This window comes from Mustela nivalis (assembly GCF_964662115.1).
Source record: "Mustela nivalis genome assembly, chromosome: 18".
NCBI lineage: Eukaryota > Metazoa > Chordata > Mammalia > Carnivora > Mustelidae > Mustela > Mustela nivalis.
In genome coordinates, this window is record NC_139037.1 from 22,705,478 (window position 1) to 22,724,877 (window position 19,400).

At 40.2% G+C, this 19,400-nt stretch overlaps 1 protein-coding gene across 8 annotated transcripts in view; it reads left to right on the top strand.

Annotated features, from left to right (window-relative positions):
- CDH8 (cadherin 8) overlaps window positions 1-19,400 on the top strand; it is a 376,484-nt gene that overhangs the window by 234,142 nt on the left and 122,942 nt on the right. For all 8 annotated transcript variants that reach the window (XM_082712375.1, XM_082712377.1, XM_082712374.1 and 5 more), the window contains one exon: window positions 973-1,109. In XM_082712375.1, the coding sequence (XP_082568501.1) occupies window positions 973-1,109 (137 nt within the window). The remainder of the gene's footprint in view (window positions 1-972; window positions 1,110-19,400) is intronic.

Consider the following 19,400-nt stretch of genomic DNA (forward strand, 5'->3'; position numbering starts at 1 on the left):
CTTCCTTCATTCTGTAAGAAACTAAAGAGAGGAGGACAGAAAAAAGAAGGGGCATCTAGCACTGTGCTTGGTCCCTGATAAATGGTCCCTGTTTCCATTCTATCCTGTTTTAGTGGATCTCACTACTTATGGGCCAATTTTTCTAAATATGCCTCCGGTTTCTTAAGACACTTACCTTATTGGTTTCAGCATTCCATAACCAAAACACAGATCTTGATGTATAAAGAGAATAGCAATAAATGTTGTGGAAAAAAAAAATAATTACGGCGTTATCTTGATGCCTAGTGTTTCTTAATGATATCTTATCTGAAAGAGTGTTCTCAAAAGAGGAACGACTAACCTGTGCATTTAAAATTGTTAATTTCGTAGACTCTAGTGTTGTAGACTTTTAAAAATTATTTCCTAGAGAACCAGCAACCATCTTATTTCTATGGAGAGAAACTAACAGGAATCCTCAATATGTACTTTCCTTAACATGAAAACAAAATATTCAGCAGCAACAATAACAACAGATACATGTTGTCTAGGCAAATAGGTGCTTAACAGAAACACACATTTCTTTGAACTGCCGTAAATAACAGGCTGCCTAGCACCATCCTGCTTTGGGTTTAAGTTTATTGTTTTATTTGATATTTTGTGGCAACTGCTAATTATCATAAGATGTCCAATAAATGTGATGGATTGTCCAATTAACTCTTCATCAGCATCCGTTTTTGAAGATGCTACCTATTGAAACTGATGGCAGTTTATGACCTCCGTGTTGCATATGTAGCTAATTACTCCTTGGACAATAATTATTAAGTTTCTTGTGCCTCATTCAGTCATTTTATTTTACAAATTATGATGCCACCGAGTTTCCCAATCCATTTGACTTCACAACTATGGCTCTCCAAGGATTACTAAAGGTCTGCTGTGTGGAATATATGGATCACATAAACATTGAAGTAGATTACAGATGTGTCTGTTTTGTAGGTTTTCCATCGACCGGCACACTGACCTGGAGAGACAATTCAACATTAATGCAGATGATGGAAAGATAACGCTGGCCACACCACTTGACAGAGAATTAAGCGTATGGCACAACATAACAATCATTGCTACCGAAATTAGTAAGTGCCTGGGTTTAATTTCTTCCTTGTCGGGCTGGGTTCAGTTTATGCCTAGGGATCACATGGTTGATGTGATCCCTGTTTCCATCAGATATTTTGGCCTTGGAACTTATTTTATTGTTCCCAAGGAGCCTTTGAATCAATTATCTCCAAAAGAAATAACCTGCCCGGTGGTAAATGACCAAGGATCGCAATATATGTGGGAAGGAAGCATTCTTATATCCAAATACCCTTATATCACATATCCATTATTCAGCCATTAAAGATAATGTTTTTCACATTAAAATAGGGGGAAAGATTGAGTATGAAAGGTTAGATTTAAAAAAAATAGAACTCAAGAATTCTGACTATAATTTCAGTAAATGGGCCAAACATAAATATTACATATAATACAGAAACTACTGTTCGTATATGTAGACCACATCTGTCCTATTCACATATGCAGACACAAAACATAGAAGGAAACTTCATACTGTCAATACACATTATTTTGGATAGATAAAATTACAGATGATTTTTTGTTTCATTTTTAGAATTTAGTGTAGTTTACACAGTAACCAAGACTAAGACTGTAACTTGAGTATAAACGTTTTCATAAAATACAGGTGAAAAGGTAAGCTTTTTTTTTTTTTAAGAGGATTTTGCAGGATTGTTGAAGTAACATATGTTTGCCTTTCAATTTTCAGTGAGCACAGTTGCTTTGATTACACTAATGGGCACTACTATTGAGTCTCTAAACCAGTAGCTATGTGGTGGAATTTAGTGCTACACCATCTTTGAGAATTTGCCCTCTGCCTCACCAACTTTTTGTTATACAAACAAATGCCAAAGGAACGTAATACTCATTTTATTTCCAAAAAAATACATTTTTTTGTGTTATCTGATGTCCTTCTTTCTGTAAAGGTCCTGATAAGAACTTTACAGTTGACACAGGTTCAAGGGAGACAGTCAATTCTGAAAGGAGTTGGGAATCTAAATAAGGAAATTAAAATCAACACTAAGAAGAATTCATGGGTATACATACAGTATAGAAGGGGTAGATGACAATTATAGGATGTGGGACCTAAAATCTGCTCTATACTCTCTCTAAAATCTGCTCTGTGTTTTCACAGCTAGTGTGAGAACACAGCAAACATCTCTGAGACATGTGATTAATCTGTGTGTAAAACAAGAATAAGCCATGCCTTTAGGAAGGGCACAGCTTTTCCTTGTTCTGAGACATGGGGGAAATGTCCTTCATGGAGCCCTATTAAAAAACAAAACAACCAAATGAAAATGTATTAAAAAAGTGAAGATTTAAGATGAAGAGTATCTGTTTTTATATAGCAACTTTGAATGCAAGCAGAGAAAATGCAGCATTCAGGTTAATAAGAAACTTCAACCCTACCCAACGGACGGTTCTGGAGAGAGGATGAACTTTGGAAACTCTGGTGTTTTTCTGGTTTAGGAGTAGTATTCCCTTCCCCCGTGCGTTATTTTGGTCAGTTTTTCCCTCGTTAACAGCACGGGATAGAGCAAACCAACTATACCGCTTGGTAACGGGTTTATTAAAAAGGTTAACTCCAGACATGGTACAGACATGAAATTTTTATAATTTACAACGTTGAAGCCACATTATTGCCTTAAGCCTCTGAGAAAAACTGTATACATTTAGATTGCTTTAGGGCTTTATAAAAATGCTCTAAAGGATCAGAGCTTTCTTTAAAGTACGTAGGCAGTAATTACTTTTTAAAGAACCTCCTCATATTGAATACAGCCTTGTTGAGTTATCCTTAATCCGCGATACTTTTTTCTTATGAGATGGATGCCTTTACTTAATATTCATCAAGGAGGTCCTAATTATAAGGATCTATGGTACTCCATTCTAAGGAATAAAAATAAATGAATGCGCAGAGCAGGTGGTTAAGAAACATTTCAGGGACAATACAGAAACAAAAGACTCGTTTTTAAGGAATCACAGACAAGTAAGGAGGCAGACACAAAAGCAGATGCTCCAAGGTAATGAGCTGTTAATTCTGGGGTGACAGGGTACCAACCCAAGTCTGTGGAGACATTCATTTGCTCATTCACTCAATAATTATTTATTGAGTCTATACTACTTGCCAAGCACTCTTCCAGTGACTGGGGATATAGCAGTGAGCAAAAGAGACAAATCCCCGTTCCTCTTGGAGTGTTCCTTCTTGGGGCTCCTGGAAGCACCTGCGTATGAAGGGGTAAGTTGAAATCTGCTAGATAACCATAAAGAAAGACAGAGGGGTTAGGAAGAAGGTGATGCGTGTTGGGAATTCCAGGCAGTTCCGTGTTGATGGTATGGAAAAGTACGGTGATGGAAAGCCTCCTATGAACGCGGGATTTTATTTATTTATTTATTTATTTATTTATTTATTCTTCAAGATTTTATTTATTTGACAGAGATCACAAGTAGGCAGAGAGGCAGGCAGAGAGAGAGGGGGAAGCAGGCTCCCAGCTGAGCAGACAGCCCGATGCGGGGCTTGATCCCAGGACCCTGAGATAATGATCCAAGCTGAAGGCAGAGGCTTAACCCACTGAGCCACCCAGGCGCCCCACAGGATTATATTTAAAAATGAATCATATACACATGAAAAAAATAAGCCTTTATATGTACCCATAAAATAATTAGGTAAGATCATTTTTAAAGTGGTAGAGATTATTATTATTAATGAATACAGGGTAATCAAATTATAAAAATATATCAAAACTTAGACCAGATGAAATTTTCTTCATGACTTGAGATAAATCACTCAAATATGTCCCAGATTAAGCTTTACAGTTGGTTCTATGTAGACAATAAATACAGAATGGCTCTGCCCGCATAAAGACTATTGGCTTGTCTATGAACATTTTATTTTATTTATTTATTTTTAAGTCTGTATTTATTTGACAGAGACAGATCACAGGCAGAGAGGCAGGCAGAGAGAGAGGGAGAAGCAGGCTCCCTGCTGAGCAGAGAACTCGATGTGGGGCTCGATCCCAGGACCCTGGGATCATGACCTGAGCCGAAGGCAGAGGCTTAACCCACTGAGCCACCCAGGTGCCCTTGGAACTGTAAACTTAGATATCAGTCTGTTCTTCTTGGGATGTTAGCCTGTAACCTTCTTAGTACCAGCAAGAAAGAAAGTATATAAAAGAACTTGAAATTTTAGCTGTACAATACCAGCTGAGGTGGGCATAAATTTAGGAACTTTAAAAGTACAATTAAGCCATCTTTCCCCCTAAATCATAAAAGGAAGTAGAAATAATAAGATCACAGAGACCGTAAGAAAAATTGGAATTCCATGAAAATGGCTGAGAATCGTGTTTGACTTGGTGTTATTATTTAGCCCATCGTGTAATGTTTATCTTCCAAAGCCACACACCATGTCTTGGGGAAAAAAAAAATATTAAAGGGAGATTTATTGTGTTTGGACGAGTTGAAGATTTAAACCACCCAGGACAACAGAACCCTATAGGGGTTCTAATAAAGATAAAGAAATACACATTCCAGAGAGAACAATTTAAAATTGTACTCTCTGGAATGCCATCTCATCAGCAAAGATTTAAACGAATGAAATAAAGCTTAAAAAAAAAATAAAAAGGATCTTAGGGATGTCCATCTGTTATCTCTTAATGAGAACGGAGATGTCGGCCTTCATCCTCCTGTGGCAGATTCCCTGAACCAAAGGCGGAGAGGCTTCACTGTGTGTATTACACAAGTATTGCGGCGGTCATAGATCGAGCTTGCCATCACGATCAACAGGCTCATCTCATTACATGAGCTGGCAGTTAGCTATCTGTCCCTGTGCTAACAAGAGATTAGGCTTATAGAGCGAGTCTCCGCTAGGAACAATCCCATTGTCTGCCACTTCAGTGCGCATCTGCTGCTGTTTATGGCGGAGGTGAAGGGTTAAGGTAGGTTCAGCTGACAGTTAAACACTGAAAAAGTATTGTGTAAGCCCTACGATGCACCAAATTCTCCCAACACTCTGAGAAATTAGGTACTATTAATATAATTGACCCCTGAACAACACAGGTTTGTTCTGCATGGGTCCACTTAGTGGCAGAATTCTTTTTTTCAGTAAATATATTTACCATACCATAAATATATTTTCTGTTCCTTCTGATTTTCTTAATAATATTTTCTTTTCTCTAGCTTGCTTTATGATAGGACTGTGATATATAATACATATAACATACAGAATGCCTGTTAAAAAACTACTGATGTCATCAGTAAAACTTCTGGTCAGCAGTAGACTATTAATAGTTGAGCTTTTGGTCAGTCAAAAGTTATGCATAGATTTTCAACTGTGCAGAGTTGGGGGGATCGTTGGTGCCCCTAACTACCCCCCACATTGTTTAAGAGTCAACCATATGCCTTTTTCAGACAAGAAAACATAACACAACACAGCTAAATAACTTGCCCAAGGTTTCACAGAGAGCAAGGGCTGGTCGAGGGGGCAAGTTGGGTAGGCGTGCCATTGACCTGCTGATGACGTTGCTCTCTTCCATGGAAGAAACCTCTCTTATAGCCCTTTCCTTTCAAACTCCTGCTTAAATTGGGCCTCCTGGACTGCCACATCATTTGCTGAAGCAAGTGGATGAAGTTGTTCCTTTGCACAAAGCAGAAGGCTGGTTGCCCGGACAGGGGCGTGGGGGTGGGGGGAAGAACAGATACGCACCGACCACATCAGTCCCTGCTGTTCTAGCGTCTCTAAGCAAGGGTAGGAGGATAGCCTCCTGCCCAAAGCAGAGTTCAGACTGGGAATCTGTAACTATTTTAGAGATCAGGAAAATGAGGAACAGAGAATAGAGGACACACAGTAGTGCATTTTAGGGGATAGCAGTTTTAGGTGAAGATCACAGAGAACATGTCTTACGCAGCTGACCTGGATCACCTCCAAGGAAGAGCCCTGGCATCAGGCCAAGACCTGCTGCATCAGAAACTCAAGGTGGAAGCTCAGGAACCCACTTTTCCTGAGCTCTCCCACATCCTCTCCACCCCCACCAGGTTCCCCCATCAGAAGTTCCTAAATATCTAACAATGCCTTGAAGGAAGACAGAAAAAGCGACGGTTCTGTTGTTAGCTTTTGTCTTTATTTGCTGTCCTTCCTGTGGTGATTAGGTGGCATCTCCCTGGGCTGTGATGTGGCCTCAGGTCTGTCAGATGATGCATAAGTTTCCTCTAGGTTGAACAGGGTGCTAAGACCTACCTATCAGAGCAGTGTGATTAGCAGCACAGCTGTGGGGGACATAAAGGACACTGGGGAACCATGGGTAAATCCACTTGCTTTGAATAGTCTTTGCAGGGGTTTTTCAGAAGCATTGAATGCCAATTTTAGAGCAGAGAAGCTGGGGATGTGAGGTGGTACGGGTGGAAACCGCTGACCCTGTGTGCTTGGGAGCCGGCTGCTGGCACAGACAGAAAGCACTACTATTGGCTACCTGAAGGTATTTTAAAGCAGGAAGCATATAATTGCCCATTAAATTAATCTCTTAGAGTTAGTGGTAATGCATTGCTCTGGCCCACTACGGTGGGCTGCACACAATATTGCAAATGAAGCTTTTCACTAATGATGACTAAATCTCCCCAGGAAAACACTAGTTTGATAGCACTTAAGAAATGTTGGTTTGTTTTTTGTTTTGTTTTTTTTTCCCCTGGCATAAGGCCCAGTTGCCAGAGTAATTGCTTTGTCCAACCCAGGATACTTAGGAAAAATATATCTGAATAGCTCATTGTTCAGAGAAATCTTGTGTCCTGGAGTTGGCTATGTCTGTTGGCCATATGACCTCTGGCAAATTATTTCTCATTTGCTCTCAGTTTTTGCATCTGTGGAATGGGAATCAAAATTATTCTGTAAAATCTTGGGTGTAGTGAGAATTGAATTGAAAGTAATGGTACCAAACCTATTAGCTCAAAACGCATCTATAACCTCTAGAAACTGATAAATTATTATTATTAATGCAACCCTAATTCTTAATTTAAATATATATTATTTGGTTTATATTGTATGTTACTCCACCTCCTCTCACAACAACAAAATTGGTAATTGCAGTCTGTGGGTCTTTGCTGGGGAAGCTAAACATCTTCATTGCACCGACGAATAGGATAGGTTTGTTCACTGCCCTTCCTTTTGTCCTTGGTTCAAGATGGTAGACCGCCTGCTGGCTAAGGAAAGGCCCTCATGATGAAGCAGGCACATTTTTGGAGAGCCTGCTTGGACTAAAGACTTCAAATTTTGTATCAAGATCATTTGCAAAATAATAGAGGCTAGAGTTTCATTAGGATCAATGCTGTTCCCTAGTGTAGGATGGAACAGAAGCAGATGAAGGGACACCAGATTACTCTCATAGAAGGGAAAGGGAGCTGGAAGCCTGAGGTGGACAGTGAAATTCAGGTGTCGGGTGGCTAAGGGTCTCCCCAATAACAGGCCATAGCGATAGGACTGAGAATATAGTCCGTCGTCTCAGACAAGCACACAAGTGCTATAAGGTGGAGATTGGTATTGTTAACAGCAAGATGATAGTGAAGGGATGTGGAAAATAAAATATGTGAAGGTCAAGGGGAAGCTATAGGTTCCTGGAAAAGGGGTCAGCATCCAGTTCCCAGTTCTCCAGAGGGAAGGATTGGAATCAGCGTCATTCTGCACTCCAGGAAGTGCAGAGGTGTGCCGGCTGAGTATCGTTGTGAGGACCCGCACCAGTTTTATCACATCCTACATAGCCACTCCAGTTCTTCGAGTACTGACTTGGGAATTTCCCCCCAATTCCACTGTGTTCTGCAGCCATTCTATCAGTATCTTCCCGCAAGTTCTCCATTGTTTTCATCTCTCCCCATCTATTGTTCTGATCTACTTTAGAAAAGCATGCCTATTGAGACTGGAGATGCGGATTTTAACCAGGAACTTCTTTAGGATGTCACTGGGACTAAGAGCCCCTTAGTCCTGATGTAGAAAGAGACAGGAAGTGAGAGGTTTCTGTCTCTGTCTTGTCCTGGTCTCATTATAAACCACCCACCCCAGAGCCTCAACAGTAATTGCAGACGAAGGACAGAAAGGAGGTAAGCAGCACACTGGCCACTCAGTGCTGCTCTGAGGGTAGCAGATAAGGTGGGGAGGGGGATGTGGAAGGCCCTGGATACAGATATATACATGGATTTTAGAGATCAAATAGTAGTAGATTGATTAATCTTCAGGCTTTGGTTTCTCTGGGGACAGAGGAGTTACAGGGACTCAGCGGGAAAGTGTAGTTAGTTATCAGTCTGGAAGTCAAAGAGAACAAGGGAGAATTTTAGTGACCAGGCTTGTAAGCCCCACCTCTGTGATGGAATCATTACTTTTGTCACTTAACTCTGTGGGTAAGGTACTTACCTTCTCTCTGTGGTTCAGTTTCCCTGTGTGTAAAATGGAGAACGCCTTGGTGTACCCTCAGACATATAAGATGGAGACTAAGTATATTTAAGTGGTAACATGGTGCTGAACAGTGTAAAATTGTTAATGGACACAGGACTGGTTCTGAGTTCAGGTTCAGCTGCCTGCTGGTTTAAAGGCAGACATGAGAGGGGTGCCTCGGCGGCTCAGTTGGCTAAGCATCTGACTTGATTTTGGCTCAGGTCATGATCTCAGGGTCGTGAGATCAAGTCCTGTGTTGGGCTCCATGCTGCGCGTGATGTCTGCTTGACATTCTCTCTCCCTCTGGCTTGTGTGCGTGCATGCTCTCTCTCTCTCTCAAATAAACAAATAAATATTTAAAAATAAAGGCAAAGGTGGGAAGATGGTAGGGTAATGTTCTGAAGAACATCATCCCAGTCCAGGTGAAGCAGGAAGGTGTTTTTTGTTGTTGTTTTTTTTTTCTTAAAGATTGTGTTTATTTGAGACAACACAAGAGAGAGCATGAGAGAGAGCACAGAAGTAGAGGGGAGGGTCAGAGGGAGAGGGATAAGCAGGTTCGCTGCTGAGCAGGGAGCCCAACACAGACTGGATCCCAGGACCTTGGGATCATGACCTGAGCTGAAGTCAGACGCTTGACCCACTAAGCCACCCAGGTACCCCAAAGTGGGAGGGTTTTTTATTTTATTTTATTTTACTTTTACTTTTTAAGATTTTGTTTGTTTGAGAGAGAGAGGTGGGGGGAGGGGAGGGAGGGGAGGGAGATATTCTGTCCATTCCACACTGAGGGCAGAGCCAACCTGGGGCTCAGTCTCACCATCCTGAGACCATGACTTGAGCCCTAAACCAAGAGTCTCTGAAGCAAATGAGCCACCCAGGTGGCCCTGAAGCAGGGTTTTTGGTTTTGTTTTTTTGTTTTTTTTTTTTTGCTTTTTTTTTTAAGGGGAAGCCACGGGATATGGTAGCAGCAGCCCCGTGCAGAAGCTCGTGCTCAGCGGTTAAGCCTTTGTTCTTGCAAGGCTTCCAGATTCTGCCACTCTGCCGGTAATCAAGGCTCCCAGGTGTTTCTCAGTAAAGAACACCCGAGCATGGCGAGATACGCATGCTGTTAAGGCAGTCAGACTCCTCCCTCTGCACCAGCACTGAGAATTCCAGGGTGTGTGGAGTAGGCTAGTCTGTGGTTGCTGTTTTCATGTGCTGTCAGGCCTTCTTGTCTGGGAGGTCCGGTCCTCTGTTCGTCACCGCCAGTCGTCTGCACGATCTCAAGGGAAGCAGGTTAGTTTTGCCAGGAACTATGGTGTGTAGGGCAGCAAGCAAAGGAGTTAATAATCCTGAAGCAAGTTCACCTTTAAGACTGGTCGTTGTGTTGTTGTGTTGATAATAATGGCAATTCAATATGGATTAGTTTAATAGTCAAGTAAACATCACTTTTATCATATTGTATGATTAAAGAGGAGGTACCCAAAAGGGCCTTGTCATCAACAGAACCACCTAACTTCATTCCGAGGATCTACCAAATTGTGAGTTTGTTCCGGAAGTTTCATCTTGAAATTATTTGGAGGAATGTAATTTTCTACATGTTACATACTGGGTAGAAGTGTCCTTCCTCGGTCAGCCCGAAAGCATCCTGGCCAGGCTCTCAACCTGAAAAGTTCCCTAAGGTCATGGGCACTGCTCACACTACTTTCACAGCAAGTAGTAGTGGTTATTTGAAGTTTTTGTGATATTGTGTTTGTGTTATTTGAAGTGTGTTGTAAGAGTTAAAGAGAATAATACAGATAAAGGGTGTCAGACAGAGCCCAGCACATAGTAAGTAAGTAATCAGTAGCGCTGTATTCCCTCTCTTGGGTTTTCCCCTTTCTTATCCCTTCTCTGACCTCCTCCAGATGAACCTCAGGCTAGACCTGGTGCTTACCAGTTCTCACATCCCTTGTCATCTCCTTTGTCGGACAGCTAAACATTCTGTTGGTCACTCCATCCACCCCCCTCCATTTTTCCCAGCCACTTGGGCTTAGGGTGAAAGGAGACCAAAGTGGTCATAGGAACACGGTGACTAGTATTGGTTTCCCTTTGTGGCATAATAAACCGTGTCTAAACTTAGCGGCTTAAAATAAGAAGCATGCAGTTCTTCTGGTTTGAATTGGCTTTGCTAATCTTTCTGGTGGCTTGTCTGGGGGAGGCCTTACCTGTGTCAAGCAGGCTGGTTAAACCAGGTGCCGCAGGGGGCCCAGCTGTTCTCCGTTCCATGTGTCTCTCATCCTCTGGTGGGCTAGCTCAGCTTCTCTGCTCAGTGTGCAAGGCACAGCAGAACAGCAGAAGACTGGTGAAGAGGCACTTCTCAAGTCTCTATTTGCATCACATTTGCAGTTACCTCACTGGCCAAAACATGTCTATAACCAAGAAAAGAGGTTATTTTCTTTGGTTATTTGGGGTGGGGGCACCTGGGGGGCTCAGTTGGTGAAGCGTCTGACTCCTGATTTTGGCTGAGGTCATGATCCCAGAGTTGTGGAACTGAGCTTGTCCTGGGAATGGAGCCTGCTTAAGATTCTCTCTCTCCTGGGGCACCTGGGTGGCTCAGTGGGTTAAAGCCTCTGCCTTCGGCTCGGGTCATGATCCCGGAGTCCTGGGATCGAGCCCCACATCGGGCTCTCTGCTCGGCGGAGAGCCTGCTTCCTCCTCTCTCTCTCTCTGCCTGCCTCTCTGCCTACTTGTGATCTCTGTCTGTCAAATAAATAAATTATAAAAAAAAAAAAAAAAGATTCTCTCTCTCCTTCTTGCTCTGCAAACCCCTGCCCCCTGCCACTAAATAAATTTTTAAAAAACTTGTGTTTAAGAAAAAGAGGTTCAAGGAGTGGAGGAACAATAACCACCTCCTAAGAGGAGGAGTTGAAAATATGGCCATTTTTTCCCTCTCTCTTTTTAAAATGTAATTCATGCCAGGATGTTGAATCTCCATATATGTGACCGAGAAGTGATCATGATTTCTAGCCTGTGCATAGACTCCCCTCTCTTTCTTCCAGAATCCTCAGTATACTACACAGGAGTCCAAATTCTTTGCTCCAAAGCCCTACCTATCTAGGAGAAAGGATTCGACATAGTATCTCTGGTAGCCATCAACTGATTAACTGTGGGTTTGTTTGGTTTTGGTTTTGGTTTTGGTTTTGGTTTTGGTTTTGGTTTTTTTAGAATTTGAACAGTAAACCTATTGGTGCTCTTACAGTGCTAACAAAAGCTTCTATGTAAGTGTTAATAAGCATTAACTGTTACTGTTACTACCTCCTGATAACCAAACTGAGTCAGGTTTCTTTGTTGTTATGTTCTCACAGATCCATGCTCTTGTCCTTCAAATGACAGGGTAAGCTTATACATGACCACTTGTTTGCATATGGCTTTGAGAACACCTCCTGAAAGGAGAAATAAGTGAAGTCCTTGTTCCCATGAAACAATTTATTACTGCTTTATTATTGGTCACTTTTATTCTGGGAGCCTAACCTAGTACTTGGTGCTCCCAATAAATATTTGTTAAATTCACGAATGAGTAAAGGAAATGAGGTATTAATACCACTGGAGAGTATCCTGATGAGTTCTGACTCTAAATGCATACTATTAATTGAGGCGTGAAAAGGATCTTTGCTTTAATATACACCACTCAGCTCTATGTTAAAAGTCGAAGGCAGACAGGGGCGCCTGGGTGGCTCAGTGGGTTAAAGCCGCTGCCTTCGGCTCAGGTCATGATCCCGGAGTCCTGGGATTGAGCCTCCCATCGGGCTCTCTGCTTAGCAGGGAGCCTGCTTCCTCCTTTCTCTCTCTCTGCCTGCCTCTCTGCCTACTTGTGATCTCTGTCAAATAAATAAAATCTTTAAAAAAAAAAAAAAAAAAGTCTCAGGCAGACAGACATATATGCACTATGGCTTTCTGGATTTTCTGAAGTCCTGCTTTCCTCCGTGACTGAAGCTGAAACATAAAGGTCAAGAAGAATTGTGCTCTCCTTATATGAAAACTGTGGGCCATTGACTGTGTTCAGAGGGAATATTAATTAATCTTAGGAGTCAGAAACCATGAGAAAGGTGCTGGCAGAGGGGAGCCCCAAGTCCCCTCTCATTCCCCAAGGAGCCAGGCTTCGAAGAAACTTTATTTCTCTTTCCTTCTGAGCCTGAAGGCAAGCCCTGAATAATGCCAGCCTACACTTCATTACCCAGCAAGCCCGTTTATCACTTAATCTGATCTGTATTGAACAACTGGAAGCGGGTTACAAAGCAGCAAAGCCAAGAATGAAAATGCAGCGCATTTTCTGATTACAGGAATCCCTAATCCAAAGCTTAGAAACCGGGTCTAAAAATAGGCACCGGTTCTGTCTTTATACACCCTCACCCACCTCGTATTTCGGTGCCAGGTCAGGTGACCCTTGAGCCAGATGGTAGACATTAAAGCTATGACCCCTTGCTTCCATCTCATTATGGGTGGCAAGGCATAGGTTACGCTCTACCCTTACTTAACGCTGGTGATACTTTCTGGTTCCTGGAGTCTCTGTGATACAAGGGTCCACCTCCCCTGTGACCCAAGGCCAGAGGTTCTGCTGTTTTGCACTAGGATGTGTTGCATCTGCTCCTTTTATGACTGCCCATTTTATCTACCCACAAACTCCAATCACCAAAAACCAACAAAAACTAACATCCTTTTAGCACCAGATTTGGGTCGGGCATTGAGTTGAGTGGTTCACAAGCATTGTTTTGTTGGAGCCCTACTGAACCCCATCGAAGAATGGAGAGGAAATCCTTTGAGATGTGCAATGATCACTCCATGCCTACATAGCTAGAATTCAGAAAGAGAGTTTTGCCAAACATAAGGCTTTCATATTCTCCTATCAGTATGACTTTTCGTAAAGTTTCAAAAACGAAGAAATACCCAAACAGCTAGGTTCAGCTTATTTCAGCAAGTACTCCTCGTGCACCTACCGTGTTAAGAACTGGGCACTTGGAACACAGTAAGACATGACTCCTTTCTCTTTGAGCCTTAATAGTGCGTCCCTAAAGTGAAGAGCTTTTCTCTCAAGCATGCATTTGAAACTCAAATGTATCATTTCCTGAAAAGCGTGTAACTGGGAGCAGGGTGAGACTTCTCCATTGGGCAGGGAAGACCATGTTCTCCGGGAGGGTTCCTTGCAGAAGGTAAATTTTCATCAGGATCATGAGTAACCATAGGCTTTTTGTCAGCCTTCACAAATAAAGTACATCTTGATCAAGCAGAGGAGAGTTGAGAATATCTTCTGATGATGAGAGAAATCAAGAGGGAGAAGAAGATACTGTTGGAAAATTAAGTGAAGCAAATTATGGTTGGCTTCTGATGACAGAGCAAGGAGATTATCTGACTCTGTTTCCGAGGGGCCCATCATACACATTATAATACCAAAATAAGGAAAACCTAGGGCACAGAATACAAAAATTCAGATTTAGGAGAATAGGTCATTGGAATGGAGAGTCTAAGATGTGGAGAGTGGAGGGGGCAGAATATGGCTAGGATGCTGGTTTTTGTTTTTAATACCAGTGCAGTGTTACATTTAGTCTCAGTGATTCACACATCAGTGATTCACGCTTCCATACATTCCTCAGTGCTCATCAAGATCTGTGTACTGTTTAATTCCATTCATCTATTTCACCCATCCCCCCCACCCCCCAAGGCACCTCTCCTCCGGTAACCATCAGTTTGTTCTCTGTAATGAAGACTCTGTTTTTTGGTTTGTCTCCCCCCTCCCCACTTTGTTCGTTTGTTTCTTAAATCTGACATGGGAGTGAAATCACCTAGTATTTTCTTCCTCTGGCCCATTTCACTTAGCATTATACTCTTTAGATCCCTGCCTGTCGTGGCGAATGGCAAGATTTCATTGTTTTATTATAACAGATGCATACTCCATTGTACATATGCGCCACACCTTCTTCATCCATTCATTTAGTGACGGACACTTGGGCTGCTTCCACAACTTGGGTATTGGAAATAACAATGCAGTAAACATAGGGTCGCATGTATGTTTGTGAATCATTGTTTTTGTTTTCATCGGGTAAAATACCCACTCGTGGAATGACTGGATCCGACGGTAGTTCCGGTTTTTTGAGTTTTACAGGCACTGCCATACTCTTTTCCACCGGCTTACATTCCCTCCAACAAAAGACGGGTATTCCTTTTATCCATCCTTGCAATGTTTGTTGGGTGTTTCTTTCTTTCTTTCTTTTTTTTAATTTTAGCCATTCTCACAGGTGTGAGGTGAGAGTGTGGCCTTGATTTGCATCTCTCTGACAATGAGTGATGTTGAACATCTTTTCATGTGTCTATAGAACATTTGTATGTCTGCTTAGGAGAAAATATCTGTTCATGTCCTCTGCCCCCCTTTTTTAAAATGAATTATTATTATTATTTTTTTTTAGTATGTTGATTAGTATCCATCCTTTATGTATTTTGGATACTAACACTTTATCAGATATGTCATTTGCAAATATCTTCTCCCATTCCATTGGCTGTCTTTTAGTTTTCCTGGTTTTCTCCTCCACTGTGCCAAAGCTTTTTTTATTTTTTTAAATGTAGTCCCAGTAGTTTTTTAAACTTTTTTTTTTTTTTTTAAGATTTATTTAACAGACGGAGATCACAAGCAGGCAGAGAAGCAGGCAGAGAGAGAGAGGAGGAAGCAGGCTCCCTGCTGAGCAGAGAGCCCGATGTGGGCCTCGATCCCAGAACCCTAGGATCATGACCTGAGCAGAAGGCAGAGGCTTTAACCCACTGAGCCACCCAGGAGCCCCAAGTAGTCCCAATAGTTTTTTACTTTTGCTTCCTTTGCCTCGGGTGACATATCTAGAAAAATATCGCTACAGCTGATGTCAGACCAATTATTGCCTGTGCTCTCTTCAGGGATTTTTAGGATTTCAGGATTTAGGTCCTTAATCCATTTGGAGTTTCTTTTTGCGTATGATTTAAGAAAGTGGTCTAGTTTCATTCTTTTGCATGTTGCTGTCCAGTTTTTTCAACATCATTTGATGAAGAGACTATCATTTTCCCATTGTGTATTCTTTCTTCTTTTGTGGAAGATGAACTGCCTGAGGTTTCGTGGTGGGTTTTTTTGGTTTTGGGGTTTTTTTCCTGGGCTCACTGTTCAGTTCCCTTGATCTGTGTGTCTGTTTTGGTGCCCTGCCATGGTGTTTTGATTGCTACAGCTTTGTAGTGTAGCTTGTAATCTGGGACTTAGACACCTCTAGTTTTGTTCTTTTCTAAGACGGCTTTGGCTGTCTGGGGTCTTGGGTTCCCTACAAACTTTAGGATTATTTGTTGCTATTTTTGATCGGGAATGGATTAAATCTGTAGATTGCTTTGCGTAGTATGGATATTTTAACAATATTTATTGTTCCAATCCGTGAACATGGATATCTTTCCATTCGTGTCAGTTTCTTTCTTTAGTGTTTTCTGGTTTTAAGAGTTCGGGTTTTTCACCTCCTTGGTTAAGCTTATTCATAGGTATTTTATTTTTTGTAACTGGGACTGTTAATTTCTCTTACTGCTGCTTCATTATTAGTATATAGAAATGTAATAGACTTCTGTATATTGATTTTTATATCCTGTAACATTAGTGAATTTATCAATTCTAATGATTTTGGGTGGCATCTTTAAGGATTTTCTATCTATGGTTTCATGTCTACTGCAAAGAGTGGAAGTCTTACCTTCTTACCAATTTGGAGTCCTTCTCTTTTTGTTTGATTACTACAGCTAGGACTTCAGTACCATGTTGAATAAAAGTGTGGCAAGTGGAAATCCTTAGATTATTGGTGATATTAGGGGAAAAGTTATCAGGTTTTTGTTGCTGCTCTTATATATCATTAAGTATGATGTTACACTCAATGGTGGGTTTTTCATATATGGTTTTTATCATGTTAAGGTATGTTCCCTCCAAATCCACTATGTTGAGGGTTTTCATCACGAATAGGTATAATTTGTCAAGTGCTTTTTTCTGCATCTATTGAAATGATCATATGGTTGTATTTTTTTCTCTAACTATTGTGATGTACCGTGTTTATTGACTTTCAAATATTGATCCGCCCTTGCATCCCAGGGATAAATCCCACTTGATTGTGGTAAGTGATTTTTTTTTATTGCATTGTTGGATACAGTTTGTTAATATGTTGTTGAGGGTTTTGCATCCATGTTCATCAGAGGTAGTGGCTTGCAGTTCTCTTTTATTGTATTTTCTACCTGGTTTTGGTATCAGGGTAATGTTGGCCTCAAAGAATTAATTTGGGAATCTTGCTTCTTCTGGTTTTTTTGTTTGTTTGTTTTGGCTTTGGTTTTTTTCTTTCTTTCTTTTTTTCTTTTCTTTTTTTTTTTTTTTTTTTTGCATAGTTTAAGATTAGGTAGTATCTCTTCTTTAAATATTTGGTAGAATTTACCTGTGAAGCCTTCTGATCCTGAACTTGTGTTTGTTGGGAGTTTGTGATTACTGACTAAATTTCATTGGTGGTAATAGGTCATCTTTCATTCATTATTTATTACTGTTATGGAATATGATAGGTATTGGTTATTTCTATTTCTTCATTTCAGATTTCTCTTGAGTCCCCCCCACCCTTTTTTTTTTTTTAATGAGTCTAAATATATATAATTTTTTTTTCATCTTTTTAAAGAAGCAGTTGCTGGATTCAAGATTTTTTTTTTCTTTTTGGTTATTTCTGCTCTCATCTTTATTATTTCCTTTGTTATGTTGGTTTTGAGTTTTAGTCCTTTTTTTCTAGCTCCTTCAGGTATAAGGTTATGTTATTTGAGAGTTTTCTTCTTGAGGTTGGCCTGCATTGCTATAAACTTCCCTCTTACATCAGCTTTGGCTGCATACCAAAGATGTTTGGACCATTGTGTTTTCATTTTCATTTGTCTCCAGGTACTTCTTTCTTTTTTTTTTTTTTTTTCATCTCCTCTTAGATTTCTCTTGACCCATTCTTTGTTTAGTACCATGTTATTTAAACTCCATGAATTTGTGTTCTTTACAGAATTTTTCTTGTGGTTTTCTAATTTCATAACCTTGTCAGAAAAGATGTATGGTAGGATTTCAGTCATTTTGAATTTTTCAAGACAGTTTGATGGCCTGGTATATGATCTGTTCTGGTTTAAGTTCCATGTACACCTTGAAAAGAGTATGTATTGTGCTATTTTAGGATGGAAAGTTCTGAATATATCTGTAAAAGCCATCTGGTCCAGCAAGTCATCCAAAGCCACTCTTTTCTTGTTGAATTTTCTGCTTAGATGATCTGTCCATTGATATAAGTGGGGTATTCAAGTCAGTCCATTGATGTAAGTGGGGAATTCAAGTCCCCTACTATTACTGTATTATTACTGATTATTTCCTTTATGTTTGTTATTAGCTGCTTTATGTATTTGGTGCTCCCATGTCAGGTACATAAACTTTTACAGTTGTCGTATCTTACTGGATTATTCCCCTTGTGATTATATAATGATTTCCTTTCTCTCATATTAAAGCCTTTGTTGTAAAATCTGTTTTGTCCAATGTATTACTAACCCAGATTTCTGTTCACTTCCATTTGTATAATGAATGTTTATCCTCCCTTCACTTTGAATATGCATGTCTTTAAGTCTAAAACGAGTATCTTGTATACATATAAATGAGTTTACTTTTATTTTTTTTTTAAATTCTGTGACCCTATTTCTCTTGGAGCATTTAGTCCATTTACATTTAAGGTAATTATTGCTAGGAGATGTATACTTATTGCCACTTTTTTACTTGTTTTATGGGTTTTTTTTTTTTTTAGTTCTTCTAGCTTCTGCTCTTGATCTTTCTTCTCCCAATTAGTTGGCTTTCCTCAATGATGGCCTTGGATTCACTGCTTTCTTCTCATTTTTTGCTATTGTGGTTTTTGATTTGTGGTTACTATTGGGTTTTTATATAACATGTCATGCATATAGAAGTCTGTATTAAGTTGATGATCACTTAAGTTTGAACCCATGGTTTACTCCTCCCCCTATCATGTTTTAAGTATATGGTGGCATACTTTACATTCATTTATTTTGTCAATCCCTTGAGTGATTTTTGTAGATACACTTACTTTTAGTGTTTTTGTGTTCCTACTTTTTTTTTTTTCTGCTTATAGTCTTTCTTTTCTGCTCAGTAGATCCCTTTTAACATTCTTGTGGGGCTAGTTTAGTGCTCATAAATTCCTTTAGCTTGTGTTTATCCAGGAGACTCTTTATCTCTCTTTGTGTTCTGAATGATAGCTTTGCTCTATACAGAGTATTCTTGAATGCAGGTGTTTTTTTGTTTTGTTTTGTGTTTTTTCCTTTTGGTGCTTTGAATATATCATTCCACCCTATCTGTCCTGCAGAGTTTCCGTTAAAGTACCAGCTCTTAGCCTTACATGGTTTCCTTTGTATGTAATAGCTTTCCTTTTTCTTGGTGCTTTAAAAATTCTCTTTATCTCTACTTTCTAGCCATTTTAAGTACTATATGTTTTGGTTTGATTTTTGTTGAGGGCTCTCTGTGAGTACTGGATCTGGGCTTTTCTTTCCTTCCTCAGATTAGGGAAGTTTTAAGTTACTATTTTTTTCCAAATAAATTTGCTGTCCCCATTTTCTCTCTTGTCCTTCTGGGATCACTATAATGCAAATGTTGCTGTGCTTGATGGTGTTACTGAATTCCCTATTTTCATTTTTACTTTCTCCCCACCCCTCCTGTTCAGCTTGATTGCCTAGCATTACTCTGTCCTCTGGGTTTTTGATAAATACTTCTGCTTCCTCTAGTCTACTTTGTTTATTCTATCTTGCATATTTTTAATGTCAGTTATTGAGTTCTTCATCTCTGGTTGGTTTTTTCCTATATTTTCCTATATTCCTATATATTCCTATATTTTCTCTCCTTGTTAAGGGTCTCACT